Source organism: Myxozyma melibiosi (genome assembly GCF_037950935.1).
Source record: "Myxozyma melibiosi strain Phaff 52-87 chromosome Unknown BZA70scaffold_17, whole genome shotgun sequence".
Taxonomy (NCBI): domain Eukaryota; kingdom Fungi; phylum Ascomycota; class Lipomycetes; order Lipomycetales; family Lipomycetaceae; genus Myxozyma; species Myxozyma melibiosi.
The window spans coordinates 150,124-172,380 of NW_027042931.1; the positions used below are offsets into that span (position 1 = coordinate 150,124).

General features: G+C 44.1%; 1 protein-coding gene across 1 annotated transcript; it reads left to right on the plus strand.

Annotated features, from left to right (window-relative positions):
- The first annotated feature begins 74 nt into the window (after positions 1-74).
- Positions 75-3,271, plus strand: BZA70DRAFT_285937 (AMP deaminase). The gene is made up of 5 exons (XM_064913822.1): positions 75-644; positions 736-1,397; positions 1,468-2,693; positions 2,751-2,906; positions 2,968-3,271. Exons 1-5 carry the CDS (start codon positions 140-142, stop codon positions 3,068-3,070), a joined length of 2,652 nt encoding a protein of 883 aa, XP_064765535.1. The 5' UTR covers positions 75-139; the 3' UTR covers positions 3,071-3,271.
- Positions 3,272-22,257: the final 18,986 nt, after the last annotated feature.

Here is a 22,257-nt window from a genome sequence, read left to right on the forward strand (position 1 = left end):
CAAGTCGAGCCTTGCTCTATCAGACTTTCTGCGGCTCACTCTCAGGGGCTTGGCTGTCGGCGCGCCACCACTTAAAAAAACCGGTGATCGCATCCTTTTTGCTTTTCCGCCCTTTCACACTTCCAAAACACTCGCAACGATGTCGAATATGATGCGGGTTCTTAGCGATGAAGGGGATGAGTTCCAGCATATCAGACCTGAAGAGCAAGCAAGCGATGACGACCTGCCGCAGTCTCCATCTTCGGCCGGCACTCCCTTTTTCTCGTACGCCGAAGATCGTGCCTTTACCGATCTCGATGCAAAATATTGGGCTCAAGCTCATCCTCCTGCGAGCTCTCCACCTGCGAGCATGAGCTTCCGGCGCTCATCAGCGACTCCCAGTCTGACACCCAGTCAGTCGGCCCTTTCGGACTCCTTCAGATCCCTGCATCTGGATAATCACTCACGCAATAGCACTACCGAAGGCAGTTTTCTGCTGGAGCGCAATGCTGAAAGATCACCGGTGCGGACTAAGACTCAGTCAGCGTCTTCTGTCGATGATCCTTACCTGAAGCCCGCTGGGCCATCTGGACTTGGATTGCCGGAGCAGAGAGATTCCGCCAACTCTTCCCGACCCCAAGGCGCCGCGGAGTATATCACCCATGGTGAGTGGTCTTACTGCTTTCTTTTCTTGCTATTGATGTGGTGTTTTAATGCTCAGTTGGGATCTAACGACACTCCGGTTGACTTCTATAGATGAGGATATGGATATCGAGTTGCAAATGATATGCAAATCAGTTCAGAAGTGCCTTGAAATTCGACACAAATACATTTCACGGTCTAATCAAGGTCCCAGAGACAATCCTCGTGATCAACCTGACTGGAAAATCTATCCGGCTCCTCCGGCGCCTTCCTGGACTGCGTCCAAGGAGCCCCGAACGAATAAAGAAGAAGACTCGGTCTCTCAAATGAGTCCATCGAGGCCTGAAGGCGCTGATGGTGTTGGATGGGATTTCAATTTTGAAGCTTGCCATATTCCTGAGATCAAGGACGATATCGAGTTCTCACTTGATAACACCGGTGTGTATCAAGTTTCTAAGAACATTGATGGACACCGATCCAATATCGTCCAGGTTCCGTCGATTCGCGAATACTATATGGATTTGGAAGAGATCAGTAATACCAGCTCGGATGGACCTTCGAAAAGTTTTGCCTTTCGACGGCTGCAGTATTTGGAGGCTAGTTGGAATCTTTATATTCTCACGAATGAGTATCAAGAGCTGGCTGATACCAAGCGGAATCCCCACCGAGATTTCTACAATGTCAGAAAGGTCGATACTCACGTTCACCACTCTGCATGCATGAATCAGAAACATTTACTCCGATTTATAAAGTCCAAGATGAAAAAATGTCCTGATGTATGAGTTAATTCCCACTTCTTTTTTTTTGTCACGGTCTATCTAAGAAATACTAACACTGCAATAATAGGAGGTTGTCATTTTCAGAGATGGTAAACTTCTTACACTTCAGCAAGTGTTTGAATCGCTCAATCTTACTGCTTATGATCTCTCGATCGATACACTCGACATGCACGCCCATCGAGATACTTTCCATAGATTTGACAAGTTCAACCTAAAATACAATCCAATTGGTGAATCTCGACTGCGCGAAATCTTTCTGAAGACTGATAATTATATCAAAGGCAAATATCTCGCTGAGCTAACGAGAGAGGTATTTTATGATCTTGAGCAAAGCAAATATCAGATGGCAGAATACCGCATTTCCATATATGGCAAGAGCCTCAATGAGTGGGACAGACTTGCTGAATGGGTCGTGGATTACAAGCTGTTCTCGTCTAATGTCCGTTGGCTCATCCAGTTTCCCCGTCTTTATGAGGTGTATAAGGCGACTGGTATTGTGAATAATTTTGAACAAATCATCAAAAATATATTCCAACCTCTGTTTGAAGTCTCAAAAGACCCTTCGAGTCACCCAAAGCTTCATGTCTTCCTGCAAAGAGTGATTGGATTTGACAGTGTCGATGATGAATCGAAACCGGAGCGAAGGCTTTACAGAAAATTCCCCTACCCCAGTGAATGGACCACAGCGCAGAATCCTCCCTACTCTTACTATTTGTATTACTTATATGCGAATATGACATCTCTCAATGCTTTGAGAAAAGGCAGAGGCTTCAACACGTTAGTACTTCGTCCGCATTCTGGAGAGGCTGGAGACACTGAACATCTGGTTTCAGCATTTCTTATTGCTCACTCGATTTCACATGGAATTTTGTTGCGTAAAGTTCCATTTCTTCAATACCTGTTTTACCTCGACAAGGTTGGAATAGCTATGTCGCCATTGAGTAACAATGCACTGTTCTTAGCCTATGACAAGAACCCATTCTTCAGTTACTTCAAACGCGGCCTCAATATTTCTTTATCAACTGACGACCCTCTTCAATTTGCTTACACGAAAGAGGCTTTGATTGAAGAGTATTCAGTAGCTGCTCAAATCTATCGTCTGTCCTCTGTTGACATGTGTGAGCTTGCAAAGAATTCCGTGCTGCAAAGCGGATTTGAAGCTGCGGTCAAAGAGCATTGGCTTGGCCAGGGTTTTGATTTACCAGGTAGTTTGGGAACTCATGTTGAGAAGAGCAATGTGCCTGCTGTACGGGTGGACTACCGTCAAATGGCGCATGATCAGGAGCTTTCCCTGTAAGTATATTTCTCTATATTCTTGAAAATTCTCTTGTTGCTTACTTCATTATTCAGTGTCTATAAATACTCAGAAGCTTCGAAAGACCAATCTCAGCCTTCTGTTGGCAGCAAGAGCATCTCTTCAGTTTCGACTGAACTCAGCAATAATAGCAGCTCTCCGGAACATACTTCTCATCTTGATCCAATTGGTAGACGTCCGTCTATGACAAGGTTGGTCTTCTATAGTTCGACTCATCTGCTAGGCTATCAATTTATTAACAAACTTATATAGCAATTTTCAAATTCCTGAGACTCATGGATTTCCTGGCCTAAAGCATCAAGCTGTCAGTCGCCGAGCAACTTCTACAGCACTCACAGAGCCGTCACCTCACTAATATTAGTTAGAATTCCTGTTGATGATTGTCAATTACTGACGGTTCATAGGATATGTAGTTTATCTTTGCTTGATTTGTGATTATGTCTTAGAATAACTCAGTTATGTACTTCCATACTATGATTATCATCTATGCTTCATCAGTATGAATATGAACTCTTGGTTATCAGTGTATCAGTTATATTATATAGATAGTTTGCTAGTTAATTCATTTTCAATTAATGATGATGATAATTATTTTCATTATAGTTTATATGCAACAACTAGGTTATGACAGACTTTCTCCAACTTCACCACCATTTTTCTATCTCCATATTCAGATCCAGCTTTCAACTTTCGTCTCCTTGGTTAAGATCCACAAGTATGCCTGCATGAAGTGGTGGACAAGCTATCCGGTAGGTGCTTCTATTAAACCATTTTCACAAAGGGAAGGTGCTGTTGTAAAGTCCATAGTATAATCCATAAAATTCAGGGGACTTTGTTTCTTTCACCGCTTTGTTGTAAACTTGGTGCTACCACAGTCGGGGGTTCAATTTAAAATTGGCGACCAAGACAGTTTTTTGTTGTGGCATCAGGGCGAGAATTATAGGTGCTCATATAGACCAAAATTATCCAGGAAAAGCTCCCAAGTGAGCCTAAAACCGTGGATCTGAAGGTAGCAATGCAGCGGCCATACTGCCTAGCCATATGACCGCTCCTCTCGCTCGAACCATGGATCTAAAGGGAGCAAAGAAGCGGCCATACTGCCTAGTCATATCACTACACCCTTCTTTCCAGCCAGGCACTATCAACTGTGATCTATTTATGACATAGGCTACCAGAGTGAGGAGAAAAAACAGTTTAAGGAAATCAAAGGAAGCCATCATTATTTCTATGGCCGTACATATACTCTGCAACTACTAGTTATATGCAATGGCAAGATGCAATAGCTGCATATGTAGCTGTCTCAGACATGGGACCAGGCTGGAGAAGATGAACGCCTCGAGAGTCGATTAGACTACTGGCTATGGACTAATTAGCTTTTTCTTTGTTTCTTTGATGCCAAACGACGACTGAGATGCTCAATGTCAGGGAATATCCACCCTGGCGTGTTCCGCACATCTCTAGCAAGCTTAAGACACTGCCGGAGAAGGAGATCTCGGAAATCATCGGCAAGTGCTACATCTACATTCGCTCATTTCGCAGCGCTGAGAACAATGCTGTTGGCTGGGCATTATTGTCGAATATGGAGGGCTATCCAAGAATGATGAGTCTGGCTTTTTGGACTCTCAATGTGATCTGATATTTACTAGGGGGCGATGACCGCCTTAGCGAAGGCCACAACTTCGATATTAAAACATAGACTGTCAAACAAAGCCAACCACTTCTTCACGCATAGCCAAGTTGTTGCTACGGACTTTAGACAAAGATTTATCATTACCATCATCATCATCATCATCATCATCGTCATCATCATCTCTTCTTCACAGATGCTCCTGCTGTCTTGAAGCGCCTGGAGAAGTTTCGGCGCACCACAAATAAACGCTAAGCTACTGTCATCTATCAAGCTATCGATCGACTGTCTGAAACCAACACAAAAGTTTCTATTGACTGGCTTCGCTCTGCTACCAAAGCTGAAGGCAGCATTCGCGCCCTGGCCTCAGCGACTCAAGCAGCTTCGTAGCCATACCGCGCCAATCATGACTGTTCCTTGCGCTTTCTTGATAAGCTGGTCGATAACCTCGCTTTAAAGGAATGATGCCAGTTTTCAAGCCACGCCTCCATCGGAATACTATTAATATGAAGGCAAGCCTCGACTCTCTATAGACAAGCCCCTTGTAAATATCCCTCGCAGCATTGCCAGCTGTATTGTGAGCTTGCAGACTGTAGACGGCTTCTTCAGCAGCTACTTTGCAAGACATGGCAGAGAGCCTCGTCCCTCTTCAGAGTGTTGGTGTGGAATCCCACTGTAGTCAGTCCAGCATGTGCTTCCTGTTTGTTGCAATTACAGCGATGAAAGAACTAGCGCCTTTTCAGGTATCCCTATGGCCAAACGCACGCTCAACCGCATTTTATGGACAGACGAAGGCCCTTCTAAGTATCTTCAGAAGACCTACATCGGCACTGGTCACTGGTATCATCAGCAAACCTGTCTCACACAGAGCCAGAGGGATGAGTTACGGATCAACTTTTTTGTGGATTTGAGAGCGGACCTTACAACTTTTGAGATGGATGAGCAGTGAGGTTTCTTGAAGAAGTTGATAGCTTGGATGGTTATTACTGAGATTTTTGATTTTTGTTATTATTTATTTGAAATGTGTTCTCTTTTGACTTGGAGATTTTTTTTTTATAGATTTATTTGTTATTGTGACACGATCTTAAAATCTAATTCGTTTTATTGTAAAGTGGAGAAGGGGGAGATAGTCTGACAATCCTAATTGTTGCAACGGACTGAAAACAGAGATTTATCATCATCATCATCAGCTGTCTCAAAACAATAGGGTTTATAGGGTTTCTATAGCGTCTGATGTAAACCCTAAAAGTACTCTGCCTACCTGACCAGGCTATTCATCCTTATCTTGATGATGATGATGACGATGATAATAATAATGGACTCGTTTATTGCAGTCTACAGGCAAGAACTAGGTTATGACAAACTTCTTTCTCCAACTAATCCCACCGATTTTTTATCTCTATTTTCTAATCCAGCTGCAATTTTCCATCTCCTCGATAAGATATCCAAGTATGCCTGCCTGAAGTGGAGAACGGGCTATCTAGTAGGAGCTCCAGTTCAACCATTTCCGCAAAGGGAAGGTGCTGTTGTGAAGTCCATATTTTAATCTATCAAATCCGGAAATTATCATTTCTTTCACCGCTTTGTTGTATACTTGGTGCTGTTGTAGTAGAGAGTTCCACATAAATTTTGCAACCAATACCATTTTTGTCGAAAATTATCAAGGTGATGATGATAAATCTCTGTTTTAAGTCCGTTGCAACAACTAGGTTATGACAGACTATCTCGCCCTCCTCAACTATATAATAAAACAAAGTAGATCCTAAGATCGTGTCACAATAACAAATAATCAATAACAAATACATCTCCAAGTCAAAATAACACAAAGAAATTTGCAAAATTCACTATAACATATTTCAAATAAGAGATAAAAATCCAAAAAGAAGTCAATAATAACTATCCAAGCTATCATCCTCCTTAAAAGGCCTCAGTGTTGCCCATCCCACTCCAGGTCACCAAGTCCTACTCTCAAATCCACCAAACGATTGATCCACAACTCATCCCTCTGGCTCTGTGTGAGAGCGATTTTCTGATGATACCAGTGACCAGTGCCGATGTGGGTCTTCTGAAGATATTTGACAAGTGCAGAAAGACCTTTGTCTAAAAATTATCAAGGTGAAAACTGGGGGTATCGAAGGTTAGGCCAAAATCTAGGAAAAGCTCTGAAGCAGGGCTCAAACCGTGGATCTGAAGGGGGCAACCAGCAGCTGATAACGCTAAGCCATCCCACTGCTGTAAGATGATGATGCTGATGATGATGAAAAATCTATCTATGTTTTAAGTCTGTTGCAACAACTCGATTATGACAGACTATCTCCCCCTTCTTGCTGCAAATGGTCTTTGCCAGTGGAAATTCCAGACAAAGTGAAGTCGTCAGAGGTGTCAGCTGTTGACGATAGTTCTTAAGAGTGCTTTGGTAGATAGTGTGTAAGATTGCCGGTTAATTATTCACACAAAAACAAGGGAGGGAACTGGTTAATATATAGACAAAATCAGATCATAGAGGGCGCAGCCATTCTCCCAACCACCTCTCAGACAGCGGCCTTCTCATCATTCACCTTCCAGCCATCTGCCAGCTTTCAGCCAAGCCATCTTACAGCAATCTTACAGCCATCTACCGAGCTGTCTTTTGGCCATCTTCCAGCCTCCATCCAGCCATCTTTGGTGACTTTTGTTTCCTTAGGGTTTCAGTTCTGTTTTAGGAAATCCTGGATGTTTACTGCATTGGGACACTTTTTTTCAACACTCTTGTTTGCTGCATTACTCAGTTCATTCCCATCATTAATCTCAACTTCTGAAATTGCTCTTTTGGAATTCCTTTAGTCAATAGATCTGCAACCGATGATGATGATGATGAATCTTTTTATTATAGTCTATTTGCAACAACCAGATTATGATGACAGACTGTCTCCAACTTCTTCTACCAATTTCTTTATCTCCATTTGTCTAATCCAACTTCAATTTTTCCATCTCCCTGATAGGATATCCAAGTATGCCTGCCTGAAGTGGAGGACAAGCTATCCAGTAGGTGCTTCAGTTCAACCATTGCCAGAAAGGGAAGGCGTTTAGTAAAGTCCATAGTATAATCCATAAAATCTGGGGGATCTCATTCCTTTCACCGCATTGTTGCATACTTGGTGCTACTGCAATGGGGGGCTCAATATAAATTTTGCAACCAAGACCATTTTTTTGCTGAAAATTATCAAGGTGAAAATCGGGGGTGTTCAATATTAGGCCAAAATCCAGGAAAAGCTCACAAGCGGGGATCGAAGCAATGCAGCGGCCATACCGCTGGGCCATATCACTGCTCCCACATAGATCTGCAACCATTTCCTTGGTTCCACACCCAACAACTTCGATAATGCTGTTGATGGTTAAAAATCTCTGTTTTCGCTTCTCTGGTGAAATGATAACTAACATCAATATGCTTTGTCCTTTCATGGAATTGTGGATTCCTTGCCAGCTTGATTGCTCCCTGATTGTCTTCTCCAATTCGAATTGCCTGCTGTAAATTCTGGCTCAAGAATTCATACAGTCTCTTTAGCCAAACAGCTTCCTGAGTTGCTAGCTTCAGTGCCATATATTCTGCCTCTGTGGTTGACAAGCCAACTGATTTCTGGCGCTTGGACTTCCAACTCACTGCTCCACCTCCAAGGACAAAGACATATCCTGAGGTTGATTTCCGCTCATCAATATCCGTTGCATAATTTGCATTTGAGTAGCCGGTAAGTAAGTTGCCATGGTGTTTGCTGAAGGTGATTCCCATATGTGCCGTTCCTTTGATATATCGCAAAATTCGCTTGACTGCTGTCCAGTGCTGCTTTCCGTTATTGGAGTTGAATCTGGAGACTTCTCCCACTGCATGTGCAATGTCCGGTCTCGTCCCGGCCTCCTAGGGAGGTTGATAGGTTGGAAAATTATTATTGAACTGTTTTGGATTTTTATTTATTTATTATTTGAAATATGTTATAACGTAACTCCCAAAAGATTCGCGCATCCCTAGGGTTCCGCGCACTTTCAACCATACCGAGAATAAAAATGATAATAACGCAAGCACAACAAATTAAATCAATTTCCAATTGCAGCGCTTGAATGTGAGGCAGCGATCCCTCCGGTGGCCATCAGACTCTGACGACGAATGCGAAAGTACGCTCTTCGACTGGCAACACTCCCAAGTACTCATCCTTTGGTTCCAAGATGCGACGCGCTTCCCAACCACCCGGAGGAGTCTCGTACATCTCCTGCTGCGCCTCATGGGAGATGGTTCCAGCCTGGACCGCAAGTGAGCCTTCAATGTCGACTAGACTACTTGTTAAAGACTATTCAGCTGGATGTTCAACCCCAAACGACGACTGAGACGTTCAATGTTAGGGAGTACCCACCCTGGCGTGTTCCGAACATCTCTAGCAGGCTTGAGAGATTACCAGAAGAAAAAATTTTGGAAATCATTGGCGAGGGCTGGAATATCTACACTCGCTCATTATGCAACGCTGAGAACAATGCTGCTGGCTGGGCTTTCACTGTCGAATATGGGGGGCGCTTCAGGCATGATGAGTTTGGCTTTTTGGGCCTTCAATCAGATCTTTATTCTGCGGCGATAACTGCCTTAGCGAAGGCCACAACTTGGGCAACAAAGCATCGACTGTCAAACGAGGCCATCCATTTCTTCACTGATGTCCCTGCTGTCTTGAAACGCCTGGAGAAGCCTCGGCGCGCCTCCAATCAACGCCAAGCCACTTCGATCTATCGAGCCATCAATCGACTGTCTGAAATCAACACTAAAGTCTCTATCTATTGGCTTCGCTCCGCTACCGAAGTGGAGGGCAGCAACCGCGCCCTGGCCTTAGCAACTCAAGCAGCCTCGTCGCCAGACCGCGTCAATCATGATTGTTCCTTGCGCTTTCTTTATAAGCTCGTCGATGACCTCGCTTTTGAAGAATGGAATGCCAGGTTTCAAACCGCGCCTCGATCAGAATATTATCAATATGAAGGCAAGCCTCGACTCTCTATTGACAAGCCGCTTGTGAATATCTCCCGCAGCATTGCCAGTTGTATTGTGAGCTTCCGGACTGGACATGGCTTCTCCAACAGCTATTTCGCAAGACATGGCAGGGAGCCTCGTCCCTCTCCAGACTGTTGGTGTGGAGACTCACTGCAGTCAGTTGAGCATGTGCTTCTTTCTTGTTCCAAGCACACAGAGGAACGGAAGAATGCCTTTGAAGATATCCCTATAGCCGAACGCACGCTCGATCGCATTCTATGGACAAACAGATGATGATGATGATGAATCTTTTTATTATAGTCTATTTGCAACAACTAGGTTATGACAGACTGTCTCCAACTTCTTCCGCCAATTTTTTTTTATCTCCATTTTTCTAATCCAACTTCAATTTTTCCATCTCCCTGATAGGATATCCAAGTATGCCTGCCTGAAGTGGACGACAAGCTATCCAGTAGGTGCTTCAGTTCAACCATTGCCAGAAAGGGAAGGCGTATAGTAAAGTCCATAGTATTATCCATAAAATCCGGGGGATCTCATTTCTTTCACCGCTTTGTAGTAAACTTGGTGCTACTGCAGTGGGGGGTTCAATATAAATTTTGCAACCAAGACCATTTTATGCTGAAAATTATCAAGGTGAAAATTGGGGGGGTGTTCAATATTAGGCCAAAATCCGGGAAAAGCTCACAAGCGGGGCTCGAACCATGGATCTTAAGGGAGCAATGCAGCGGCCATACCGCTGGGCCATATCACTGCTCCCCTATGGACAAACAGAGGTCTTTCTGCACTCATCAAATATATTCGGAAGACCCATGTTGGCACTGGTCACTGGTATCATCAGCACAAGTCTCTCACTAAGAGCCAGAGGGATGAGTTATGGATCAATTTTCTGGTGGATTTGAGAGCGGGGATCGCCAGTAATGAGGAGGAGGAGTAGCAGTGAGGTCTCTTAAGGAAGTTGATAGCTAGGAGGGTTATTATTGAATTTATTTTGGATTTTATCTTTTATTTGAAACATGTTATAGTGAATTTTGCGAAATTTCTTTGTGTTATTTTTGACTTGGAGATTTATTTTTTATTGACTTATTTGTTATTGTGACACGATCTTAGGATCTATTTTGTTTTATTATATAGTGGTGAAGGGGGTGTTAGTCTGTCATAACCTAGTTGTTGCAACGGACTTAAAACAGAGATTTATCATCATCATCATAAATTAAATCAATTAAAACTAGTCGAAATATTATAGAGTGGACATTTCTGCATCTTCTGTACAGGTGCATGCATTATGTCCTGTCCTCTTACACTTCCTACAGCGTCGTCCAGTCGACTCAGCGCTCCCTTGCTCTCCACCCCCTTCACGCGTTTCCGCCTGTGATTGCTCTCAAGCGTTTCTCTGGGCTATCAAATCACGTCCTTCCTGTCCTGTCATAGATCCTCCACACCTTATACGTATATTAGGAGCGCTTCTACGTTTGCTAAGGTCCTCTACAGTCCTTCGTGTTGAAGTTCTACTGCCTTTGCAGACATAAGTTCTCCAATGGCAGCAGCAGGAGAAGGTCTACTAGCGGTAGAGGAACTCATAGCGTCAAATTATAGTGAAGAATGAATATATTCAGAGGGCTACTCGTGGATCAGTAAACAATAAACAAGAGAACGGGAGTAGCCCGGAATAGTAAGGAGTAAGACTGATAGCGAGTAGGAAAGATGGATGGGAGAGGCTCCTTATAAGCACAAAAGGGTGCGGCTCAAAGCTCAAAGACATAACAAAAACTTGGTGAGCGTTTTGAGCCGCACAACAGCCGCACATAATAAAACTCTCTTTCCACATCAACACTTTCAACACAATAAATATAATAAAATCAATAAAAATAATATAAAACCCTATGAAAAAGGTTTGTAGGCACAACAAGAAATTGTGAATTTCAACACCCTTCCTTGACTCAAACCTCATTAACCAAATTGCAACCCTTCCTGAATTTGACAAACTTCTGAACACTTAAGTTCTTGGTAAACATATCAGCGATCATATCATGAGTACTTAGGTACTGGATCTTGGTTTCACCAAGCTTGACTTTCTCTCTGACATAATGAAAGTCAACATCAATGTGCTTAGTTAACTGATGATGTGCACTATGCTTAGACAGAATAATAGCAGATCGATTGTCCTCATAGATAGTAACCAGAGTGATATTGAATCCAAGATCTCGGAAGAGCATCTTAAGCCAGATCACCTCCTTGGAACAATGATACAGAGCAACATATTCTGACTCAGTGGAGCTACCAGTAACAAGGCCCTGCTTCTTTGACTTCCATGTAACAGCAGTACCATTAACGGTTGTAACAAAGCCACCGGTAGATCTGCGATCTTTAACATCATCAGCCCATGAAGCATCAGAGTAGGCCTTAAGCACAACTCCACAGTTCTTAGGATAAATTAGTTTGAGACTGGCAGTTCCCTTTAAGTAGCGCAAGACACGAACAGCAGCCTTCCAATAATACTCAGTAGGATGAATAAGATTGCGAGACAATACAGACGATGATGATGATGATGATGAATCTTTTTATTATAGTCTATTTGCAACAACTAGGTTATGGAGACAATACAGACACTGCATGTGAAACATCAGGCCTGCCTGTACTTTGGGCAAAGAGAAGCTTTCCAACCAATGATCGATATTTGGTAGCATCACACAGCGGAGAAGTGTCAGGATCCTTTCCAAAAGTAGGTTGCATAGGAATGTCAACTGGATATAGATCACCATCACTGAAATCTGACACAACACGATTGATGTAATCTTCAAGGTCAAGCGATATAGCATCTGGGGTCTGAGTAATCCTCATGCCAAGAAACGTGTCTGCAATTCCCAAGTCCTTCATCTCAAAGGCAGACATCAACACCTTCTTAATAGCGGACAACTCAGACAGATCATTGGCAGCGAGTAAGAGATCATCAACATACAACCCAATCATCACAAGACCAGAAGAACTTTGCTTAGAATAAAGACAACCTTCAGCACGGTTCTTAAAGAACCCAGCGTCAACTAGCACACGATCAATAACATTGTGCCACAACATAGGAGATTGCTTCAATCCATAGATTGATTTCTTCAGACGATAGACCTTTCCAGGATATTTATCTTCAGAACCAGGTGCAATCTTCATGTAGATCTCCTCGTCAAGTTCAGCGTTCAAGAAGGCAGTAGTGACATCCATCTGATGAACAACAAGATTCTTTGCAGCAGAGACAGCAAGAAGAACCTTGATTGAATCGTATCGGATAACAGGACTGAAAGTCTCAGTGAAATTAATTCCAAACTGTTGACTGAAACCTTGAGCAACAAGACGTGCTTTGAAGCGATCAGGTTTCTTAGTGAAAACCCATCGACACCCAACAAGATCTTTGCCCTTGACTCGATCAACAACCTCAAAAGTACCATTGCGCTCATGAGCTCGCAGTTCCTCGTCAATCGCCGCCAACCACAGGTCCTTATCACCGCTTGTCAATACTTGTTTGTAAGATTTGGGCACAACACCAAGACCATACTTGGACTCAGCAGCAATGAAACAAGCAGCAATAAGATTGATAGAGACTTCACCATCTTTCTTGGACTGAGCACGAGTGAGAGGACGATGCTCAACAGCGGGACGAGCACGGGCACGTCGACGAGACACAACAGGAACAACCAGATCATCATAGAGCAAGTCACTATGACTATCCCCAGTTGCTTCAAGTGAAAGATCCGTTGAGCGAGAAGGAACAATAAACTCCTCAGCATCAGCATATGCAGATTCACTCAAAGTATCATCTTCAACCTCAATAAACTCCCTTCCTTGAATCGGCAACGCTGAGCGAGGGGGGAGAGATAACTGATCAAGTTCATCGACGCTGGACGGCGCCGGAGAAAGAGCGGACTCAACAGGAGGCGAAGGAGAGAGAATAGGCGAAGGCGGAGGTGAAGGCGAAGACGAAGGCAAAGGCGAGAGCGAGGGCGAAGGCGACGGAGAGGGCGAAGGCGAGAGTGAAGGTTGAAGCGGAACAGCGAGTGCCGGGACGGAGCCGACGCCAGTAGGAGATGTATTGGAAGCAAAAACACCAGGAATGTCGGACGAGGGAGACTGAAGACCAGAAAGCAACGAAGGATCGGCTGCGAAAGGAAAGACAGACTCGTCAAAGGAGACCTGGTTGGAAATAACAATTCGGTTGGCACGCGGATCAAAGAGACGATAGGCCTTATGATTAGGATCATACCCAACAAAGACGCAAGCGGCACCAACCGGAGCAAATTTGCCATCCCGAGAAGAAAGAGGAACGAGAGGATAGGCAGCGCAGCCGAAGACACGAAGAAAAGAAAGATCGGGCGCTGATCCGGTCCAAAGTGTTGAAAATAGTGTTCCATTATGCAGCAGGATCAAGGGTTTCCTTGGAGGGAACAGAAACCCTAAGGAAATTACTAGGTGGAACCAGAAGCAACTGGAAACAGCTAGAAGGGACCGGAAGCAACTGGAATCTACCGGAAGGAACCAGAAGGTGTTGAAAATAGTGTTCCATTATGCAGCAGGATCAAGGGTTTCCTTGGAGGGAACAGAAACCCTAAGGAAATTACTAGGTGGAACCAGAAGCAACTGGAAACAGCTAGAAGGGACCGGAAGCAACTGGAATCAACCGGAAGGAACCAGAAGGAACTGGAAAGAACTGGAAGCAGCTAGAAGGAGCTGGAAGGATCTGGAAGGAGCTGGAATGATCTGGAAAGATCAGATGACTGATCAGATGACTTGGTCAGATGACTGATCAGATGATACTTGAAGAACTTTGTATAAACTTTGTATGAACTTATTTTGTCTATATATTGACCAGCTCCCTCCCTTGTTTTGTACATATCATTCAATCAACAACATATCATATTATCTATCAAAGCACACTTAAGGAATATCATCATCAATGGATAACTCTGACAACTTCAATATGTCTGGAACTTCCACTGGCAAAGACAATTTGCAACAGGTTATGAGCCCTGGCAATGACTCTTTGAAGTTACCAATCCTTAATGCTCTCAACTACTCTGAATGGGCTTTTGCCTTGAGGATGGTGATGGAGCAGAAGGGCCTGTGGGGAGTTGTGGGCACACCTTTGAGTGACCTTGACATAAAGTCACAAGAGGAGGATCCCCACTTTGAGTCAATCAACAGACAGGCTCTTATATTGATGATGGGCGCGGTACAAGTCAAGGATTATCGGCACTTGAAATGCGGTAATGCTAGGAAGGCTTGGAAAAATCTTCAGGGTGTATACATGAGTGATGCAGCAGGAGTCAAAGCCTCTTTGGTGGCCAAGTTGTTGTTCCTCAAGTTGGAGGAAGCAACACTTGAAGCCTTTGAGTCCTATGAGCGTGAGTTTATGGGGGTTCTTGAGCAGATGGACCAGCTAGATGTCAAACTTCAAGATGTCTATGCCTCCATTCTCCTCAGATCTTTCCCAGATGCACTTGAGGGCACTATCTCAGTCCTTGAGCAGCAGAAGGATACGCTCACAGTCCAGGATGTCTTCAGTGGAGTCAGGACCTCCCTGACCAGGAAGCCTCAAGGAAACCAAGGCAGAGGTAGCTTGCTTGCAGTGAAAGACTCAGGGAAGAAGAAACTGAAGTGTTATAAGTGTGGAAAGGAAGGCCACTTCAAGAGAGACTGCCCTAAAGGAAAGGATCAGAACAAGGACAACAAGTTCAAGATCCATGCAGCTGTGGTTAACAGCAACCTCGGTGCTGAACAGCGGGTGGAAAGGGCAGGGTTGGTGGCAGGAAATCAGTCTGGAAGGCTTGAGGATAGTGGGTGGTTCATCGACATGGGAGCCACCAGGCACATTACATCCAACAGAGCCGTTCTCCAGGATTATCAACCTCTGGAAGCAATATTAGAGGTTGCTAATGGGCAGTATATGAGAGCAGTGGGACAAGGAAATGCCTTTGCCAAAGTCCAGGACAGAGGAAAGGAATACACTGTGCCTCTCAAGAATGTACTGCATGTGCCTGAAGCGAAGATGGGTCTTGTATCTACCAGCATGCTGAGCAAGGATTCAGATGTTTGGACAATTGATGCAGGGCTGAAGTGTTTTGTGAGCACCTCGGAAGGACAGAAGATCAAGATCGGAACACGCTCAAAGTTCGAAGAGCTGTGCCGGTTTGATGGACAGTTTGCTGAAATTGATATCAACAAAATCAATGCAGTCAGTTCTATATGGCATCAGAGACTCGGACATGTCTCTGATCAGATCCTGGAGCAGATGCAAAGACACAGCACTGTCAAAGGTCTTGACACTCACATCTCAAGTTGCAAGTGCAGTACTTGCGCTGCTGCGAAATCTCATCGACTACCATACAAGGAAAGCACTACCAAGACGACGCGTCCACTGGAACTCGTTCATACCGATGTTTGTGGACCAGTCTACAATTCCTTGACTGGTGAGAAGTATTTCATGACAATGATCGATGACTACTCACATTATGTGAATGTCTACTTCTTGGAAAATAAGTCGGACGCGGCAGAGGCTATCAGGACGTATATTCGTCAGTCTAGCAACAAACTAGGACAGACAATGGTGACCCTTAGGTCAGACAATGGCGGCGAATACACCTCGAAAGTGCAGAGACTCCTCAACAGAACGGCGTCGCTGAGCGAATGAATCGGACTTTAATTGAGAAAGCATTGAGCATGTTGATCGAGGCAAAAATGCCGGAAAAGTTTTGGCCAGAAGCGATCAAATGCGCGGTTCATGTCGCAAATCGGATCACTAGCAGAGCTATAGCGCCCAACACAACACCCTATGAGCTCTGGTTTGGCAGGAAGCCTGATGTTTCCTACTTCCGGGTCTTTGGAAGTACGGCATGGATTCACAAATCGAAAACTCAGGCTGGTGGCAAGTTTTCCCCAAAAGGAATCCGAGGAGTGATGGTTGGCTATGCTGCAAACAAAAAGGCATACAGGATTTATATCCCATCACGAGGGGTAACTTTTGCCAGAGATGTTGTCTTCGATGAGACAACATTGGGGCTTGATTGGTACAAGCCTGCACGCTTGGATAGCGGGTTGGAAAGATCTTCAGAAGTTACAGTTGAACAACTTGGAGCCAGTATTGGTTTTTGGCCTCGAGTTCATCATCCATCCAGTGCTCTATCATCAGAAGATAATAGATCAAGTGGGAGAAGAGAAAATGATGAACCAGCTGAGGATGTTCAGGATGAGTCGGTCGAGGCTCAGGAGTCTGAAGACATGGAAATTGATCACGACTTGGAGGAAAATCAAGGAGAGATGCGAGTCGTTACTCGCAATGAGGACCAAGGGCCGAGAAGACGGCAAATCCGTGATGTGGACGCCATTGAGGAACGAATCAGACAGCGAATTGCAAGGGATGAAAGAAACTCCCAGGGCACTCTCAAAATATTCGATTTCAATGACTACGATTATGAGGACAACAATGAGGAAGACGATGAGATGGATCTCGACAAAGAAGAGTCAGACGGCGATGATGCTCGATTCATCAGAGAAAATTCAAAGAAACGAAGGCTCGACGGCAACAGGATCAACAGCGATCGAATGATTCTCGACAGGAGCGACAGAAGTGAGTCTGAGGATCCACTCAGTCTTCAAGCATGGGCAGTCAGGACAAAAGATACGGCAGAGCCAGTGACAATTCAGCAGGCAAAGGCAAGCCCAGAATGGTTACACTGGAGCAAGGCTTGCGAGGACAAGCTGAATTCTCTACAGGAAAATCAAGTGTGGAGATGGAGTGAGCTACCTAGTGGGAGAAAAGCAATTACTTCCAAATGGGTTTTCAAGAAGAAATATGGCAAGGATGGCCAGCTCACAAAATACAAGGCTCGGATTGTTGCCAGAGGATTCACTCAAGAATATGGAATTGATTTTGATGAGACCTTTGCACCAGTGGTCAGATTTGAATCAATCAGGATCCTTTTGGCTCATGCTGCTATCAATGACTACCATATTCATCAGATGGACATAAAGACTGCTTTTCTCTATGGAAAATTGGAAGAGGAAATTTATTTGCAGCCTCCTCCAGGATATTTTCAGAACAGCAAGAAAGTATGGAGATTACAGCGGAGTCTTTATGGTTTGAAGCAGGCACCACGATGCTGGAATGAGCTGCTGCATGATTACTTGCTACAGATCGGTTTCTCTCAGTCAAGCGATGACTATGGCATTTACAGAAGCAAAAAATCAAACCTATTGCTTGCTGTATATGTTGATGATCTGATAATTACTGGCAAGGATTTGGACTCTATCAATAAGTTCAAAGAGAACATGCGCAAAAGGTTCCAGATGACTGATATGGGTGAGACAAGCTATTTCTTGGGGATTGAAATTACCAGAGACAGAGCCAAAGGCACTCTCACAATTTGTCAAAAGAAATATGCTGAGGAAGTCTTGAAAACCTTCAATATGCAAGACAGCAACCCTGTCACAACGCCTGTGGATTTGAGTGTTACACTCTCTCAGAAAATGAGTCCAAAGACCAAGACTGAGGAAAAGGAAATGGAGAAAATTCCCTATCAGAGTGCTGTTGGAAGCCTGAATTATTTGGCTATTGGGACGAGACCAGACATTGCAAATGCAGTGGGAGAAGTCTCCAGATTCAACTCCAATTATGGAAAGCAGCACTGGACAGCAGTCAAGCGAATTTTGCGATATATCAAAGGAACGGCATCCATGGGAATCACCTTCAGCAAACATCATGGCAACTTACTTACCGGCTACTCAAATGCAAATTATGCAACGGATATTGATGAGCGGAAATCAACCTCAGGATATGTCTTTGTCCTTGGAGGTGGAGCAGTGAGTTGGAAGTCCAAGCGCCAAAAATCAGTTGCCTTGTCAACCACAGAGGCAGAATATATGGCACTGAAGCTAGCAGCTCAGGAAGCTGTTTGGCTGAAGAGACTTTATGAATTCATGAGCCAGAATTCACAGCGGCCGATTCAAATCGCAGAAGACAATCAGGGAGCAATCAAATTGGCAAAGAATCCACAGTTCCATGAGAGAACAAAGCATGTTGATGTCAGCTATCACTTCACCAGACAAGCAATCACTGATGGCATTATCAACATTATTGGATGTGGAACCAAGGATATGGTTGCAGACCTTTTGACCAAAGGAATTGCAAGAGAGCAATTTGGAAAGCTGAGATCAATGATGGGAATGAACTGAATAATGGAAAAAGTGGGAGTGTTGAAAATAGTGTTCCATTATGCAGCAGGATCAAGGGTTTCCTTGGAGGGAACAGAAACCCTAAGGAAATTACTAGGTGGAACCAGAAGCAACTGGAAACAGCTAGAAGGGACCGGAAGCAACTGGAATCTACCGGAAGGAACCAGAAGGAACTGGAAAGAACTGGAAGCAGCTAGAAGGAGCTGGAAGGATCTGGAAGGAGCTGGAATGATCTGGAAAGATCAGATGACTGATCAGATGACTGGTCAGATGACTGATCAGATGATACTTGAAGAACTTTGTATAAATTTTGTATGAACTTATTTTGTCTATATATTGACCAGCTCCCTCCCTTGTTTTGTACATATCATTCAATCAACAACATATCATATTATCTATCAAAGCACACTTAAGGAATATCATCATCAATGGATAACTCTGACAACTTCAATATGTCTGGAACTTCCACTGGCAAAGACAATTTGCAACACAAAGTTCACAAGGAGATCGCTCAGAGCGCTGCGGAGGAAGACGATTAAGAAGATACGCAGCAGTGAGGAGCGCTTCGGACCAGAAATTGACAGGGACGTGACCACCGAGGAGCAAGGCTCGAGAAAACTCCTGAAGAGTGCGGTGGGCGCGTTCAACACGACCGTTTTGGTGGACTGGTGAGGCACGGTGAGTTGATGAGCGATGCCTTGGTCGCGGAAAAACTCAGTGAGCACGTGATTCACAAATTCACCGCCGTTATCGGTGCGAACAGTAGAAACCTTGTTATCACCACAGCCAATAAAAGAGCGCTCGCGGAGTTTGATAAAGTCAATCAAATGAGAAGCGGCTGTTGCAAATTGTCTTTGCCAGTGGAAGTTCCAGACATATTGAAGTTGTCAGAGTTATCCATTGATGATGATATTCCTTAAGTGTGCTTTGATAGATAATATGATATGTTGTTGATTGAATGATATGTACAAAACAAGGGAGGGAGCTGGTCAATATATAGACAAAATAAGTTCATACAAAATTTATACAAAGTTCTTCAAGTATCATCTGATCAGTCATCTGACCAGTCATCTGATCAGTCATCTGATCTTTCCAGATCATTCCAGCTCCTTCCAGATCCTTCCAGCTCCTTCTAGCTGCTTCCAGTTCTTTCCAGTTCCTTCTGGTTCCTTCCGGTAGATTCCAGTTGCTTCCGGTCCCTTCTAGCTGTTTCCAGTTGCTTCTGGTTCCACCTAGTAATTTCCTTAGGGTTTCTGTTCCCTCCAAGGAAACCCTTGATCCTGCTGCATAATGGAACACTATTTTCAACACTCCCACTTTTTCCATTATTCAGTTCATTCCCATCATTGATCTCAGCTTTCCAAATTGCTCTCTTGCAATTCCTTTGGTCAAAAGGTCTGCAACCATATCCTTGGTTCCACATCCAATAATGTTGATAATGCCATCAGTGATTGCTTGTCTGGTGAAGTGATAGCTGACATCAACATGCTTTGTTCTCTCATGGAACTGTGGATTCTTTGCCAATTTGATTGCTCCCTGATTGTCTTCTGCGATTTGAATCGGCCGCTGTGAATTCTGGCTCATGAATTCATAAAGTCTCTTCAGCCAAACAGCTTCCTGAGCTGCTAGCTTCAGTGCCATATATTCTGCCTCTGTGGTTGACAAGGCAACTGATTTTTGGCGCTTGGACTTCCAACTCACTGCTCCACCTCCAAGGACAAAGACATATCCTGAGGTTGATTTCCGCTCATCAATATCCGTTGCATAATTTGCATTTGAGTAGCCGGTAAGTAAGTTGCCATGATGTTTGCTGAAGGTGATTCCCATGGATGCCGTTCCTTTGATATATCGCAAAATTCGCTTGACTGCTGTCCAGTGCTGCTTTCCATAATTGGAGTTGAATCTGGAGACTTCTCCCACTGCATTTGCAATGTCTGGTCTCGTCCCAATAGCCAAATAATTCAGGCTTCCAACAGCACTCTGATAGGGAATTTTCTCCATTTCCTTTTCCTCAGTCTTGGTCTTTGGACTCATTTTCTGAGAGAGTGTAACACTCAAATCCACAGGCGTTGTGACAGGGTTGCTGTCTTGCATATTGAAGGTTTTCAAGACTTCCTCAGCATATTTCTTTTGACAAATTGTGAGAGTGCCTTTGGCTCTGTCTCTGGTAATTTCAATCCCCAAGAAATAGCTTGTCTCACCCATATCAGTCATCTGGAACCTTTTGCGCATGTTCTCTTTGAACTTATTGATAGAGTCCAAATCCTTGCCAGTAATTATCAGATCATCAACATATACAGCAAGCAATAGGTTTGATTTTTTGCTTCTGTAAATGCCATAGTCATCGCTTGACTGAGAGAAACCGATCTGTAGCAAGTAATCATGCAGCAGCTCATTCCAGCATCGTGGTGCCTGCTTCAAACCATAAAGACTCCGCTGTAATCTCCATACTTTCTTGCTGTTCTGAAAATATCCTGGAGGAGGCTGCAAATAAATTTCCTCTTCCAATTTTCCATAGAGAAAAGCAGTCTTTATGTCCATCTGATGAATATGGTAGTCATTGATAGCAGCATGAGCCAAAAGGATCCTGATTGATTCAAATCTGACCACTGGTGCAAAGGTCTCATCAAAATCAATTCCATATTCTTGAGTGAATCCTCTGGCAACAATCCGAGCCTTGTATTTTGTGAGCTGGCCATCCTTGCCATATTTCTTCTTGAAAACCCATTTGGAAGTAATTGCTTTTCTCCCACTAGGTAGCTCACTCCATCTCCACACTTGATTTTCCTGTAGAGAATTCAGCTTGTCCTCGCAAGCCTTGCTCCAGTGTAACCATTCTGGGCTTGCCTTTGCCTGCTGAATTGTCACTGGCTCTGCCGTATCTTTTGTCCTGACTGCCCATGCTTGAAGACTGAGTGGATCCTCAGACTCACTTCTGTCGCTCCTGTCGAGAATCATTCGATCGCTGTTGATCCTGTTGCCGTCGAGCCTTCGTTTCTTTGAATTTTCTCTGATGAATCGAGCATCATCGCCGTCTGACTCTTCTTTGTCGAGATCCATCTCATCGTCTTCCTCATTGTTGTCCTCATAATCGTAGTCATTGAAATCGAATATTTTGAGAGTGCCCTGGGAGTTTCTTTCATCCCTTGCAATTCGCTGTCTGATTCGTTCCTCAATGGCGTCCACATCACGGATTTGCCGTCTTCTCGGCCCTTGGTCCTCATTGCGAGTAACGACTCGCATCTCTCCTTGATTTTCCTCCAAGTCGTGATCAATTTCCATGTCTTCAGACTCCTGAGCCTCGACCGACTCATCCTGAACATCCTCAGCTGGTTCATCATTTTCTCTTCTCCCACTTGATCTATTATCTTCTGATGATAGAGCACTGGATGGATGATGAACTCGAGGCCAAAAACCAATACTGGCTCCAAGTTGTTCAACTGTAACTTCTGAAGATCTTTCCAACCCGCTATCCAAGCGTGCAGGCTTGTACCAATCAAGCCCCAATGTTGTCTCATCGAAGACAACATCTCTGGCAAAAGTTACCCCTCGTGATGGGATATAAATCCTGTATGCCTTTTTGTTTGCAGCATAGCCAACCATCACTCCTCGGATTCCTTTTGGGGAAAACTTGCCACCAGCCTGAGTTTTCGATTTGTGAATCCATGCCGTACTTCCAAAGACCCGGAAGTAGGAAACATCA

What these genes read in the sequence shown, in the direction of transcription:
- BZA70DRAFT_285937 (XM_064913822.1), top strand. Translation starts at nt 140, where the DNA reads ATGTCGAATATGATGCGGGTTCTTAGCGATGAAGGGGATGAGTTCCAG. An exon ending in CGCGGAGTATATCACCCATG is followed by an intron (nt 645 to 735) that starts GTGAGTGGTCTT and finishes TGACTTCTATAG; the next exon opens with ATGAGGATATGGATATCGAG. An exon ending in CATGATCAGGAGCTTTCCCT is followed by an intron (nt 2,694 to 2,750) that starts GTAAGTATATTT and finishes TTCATTATTCAG; the next exon opens with TGTCTATAAATACTCAGAAG.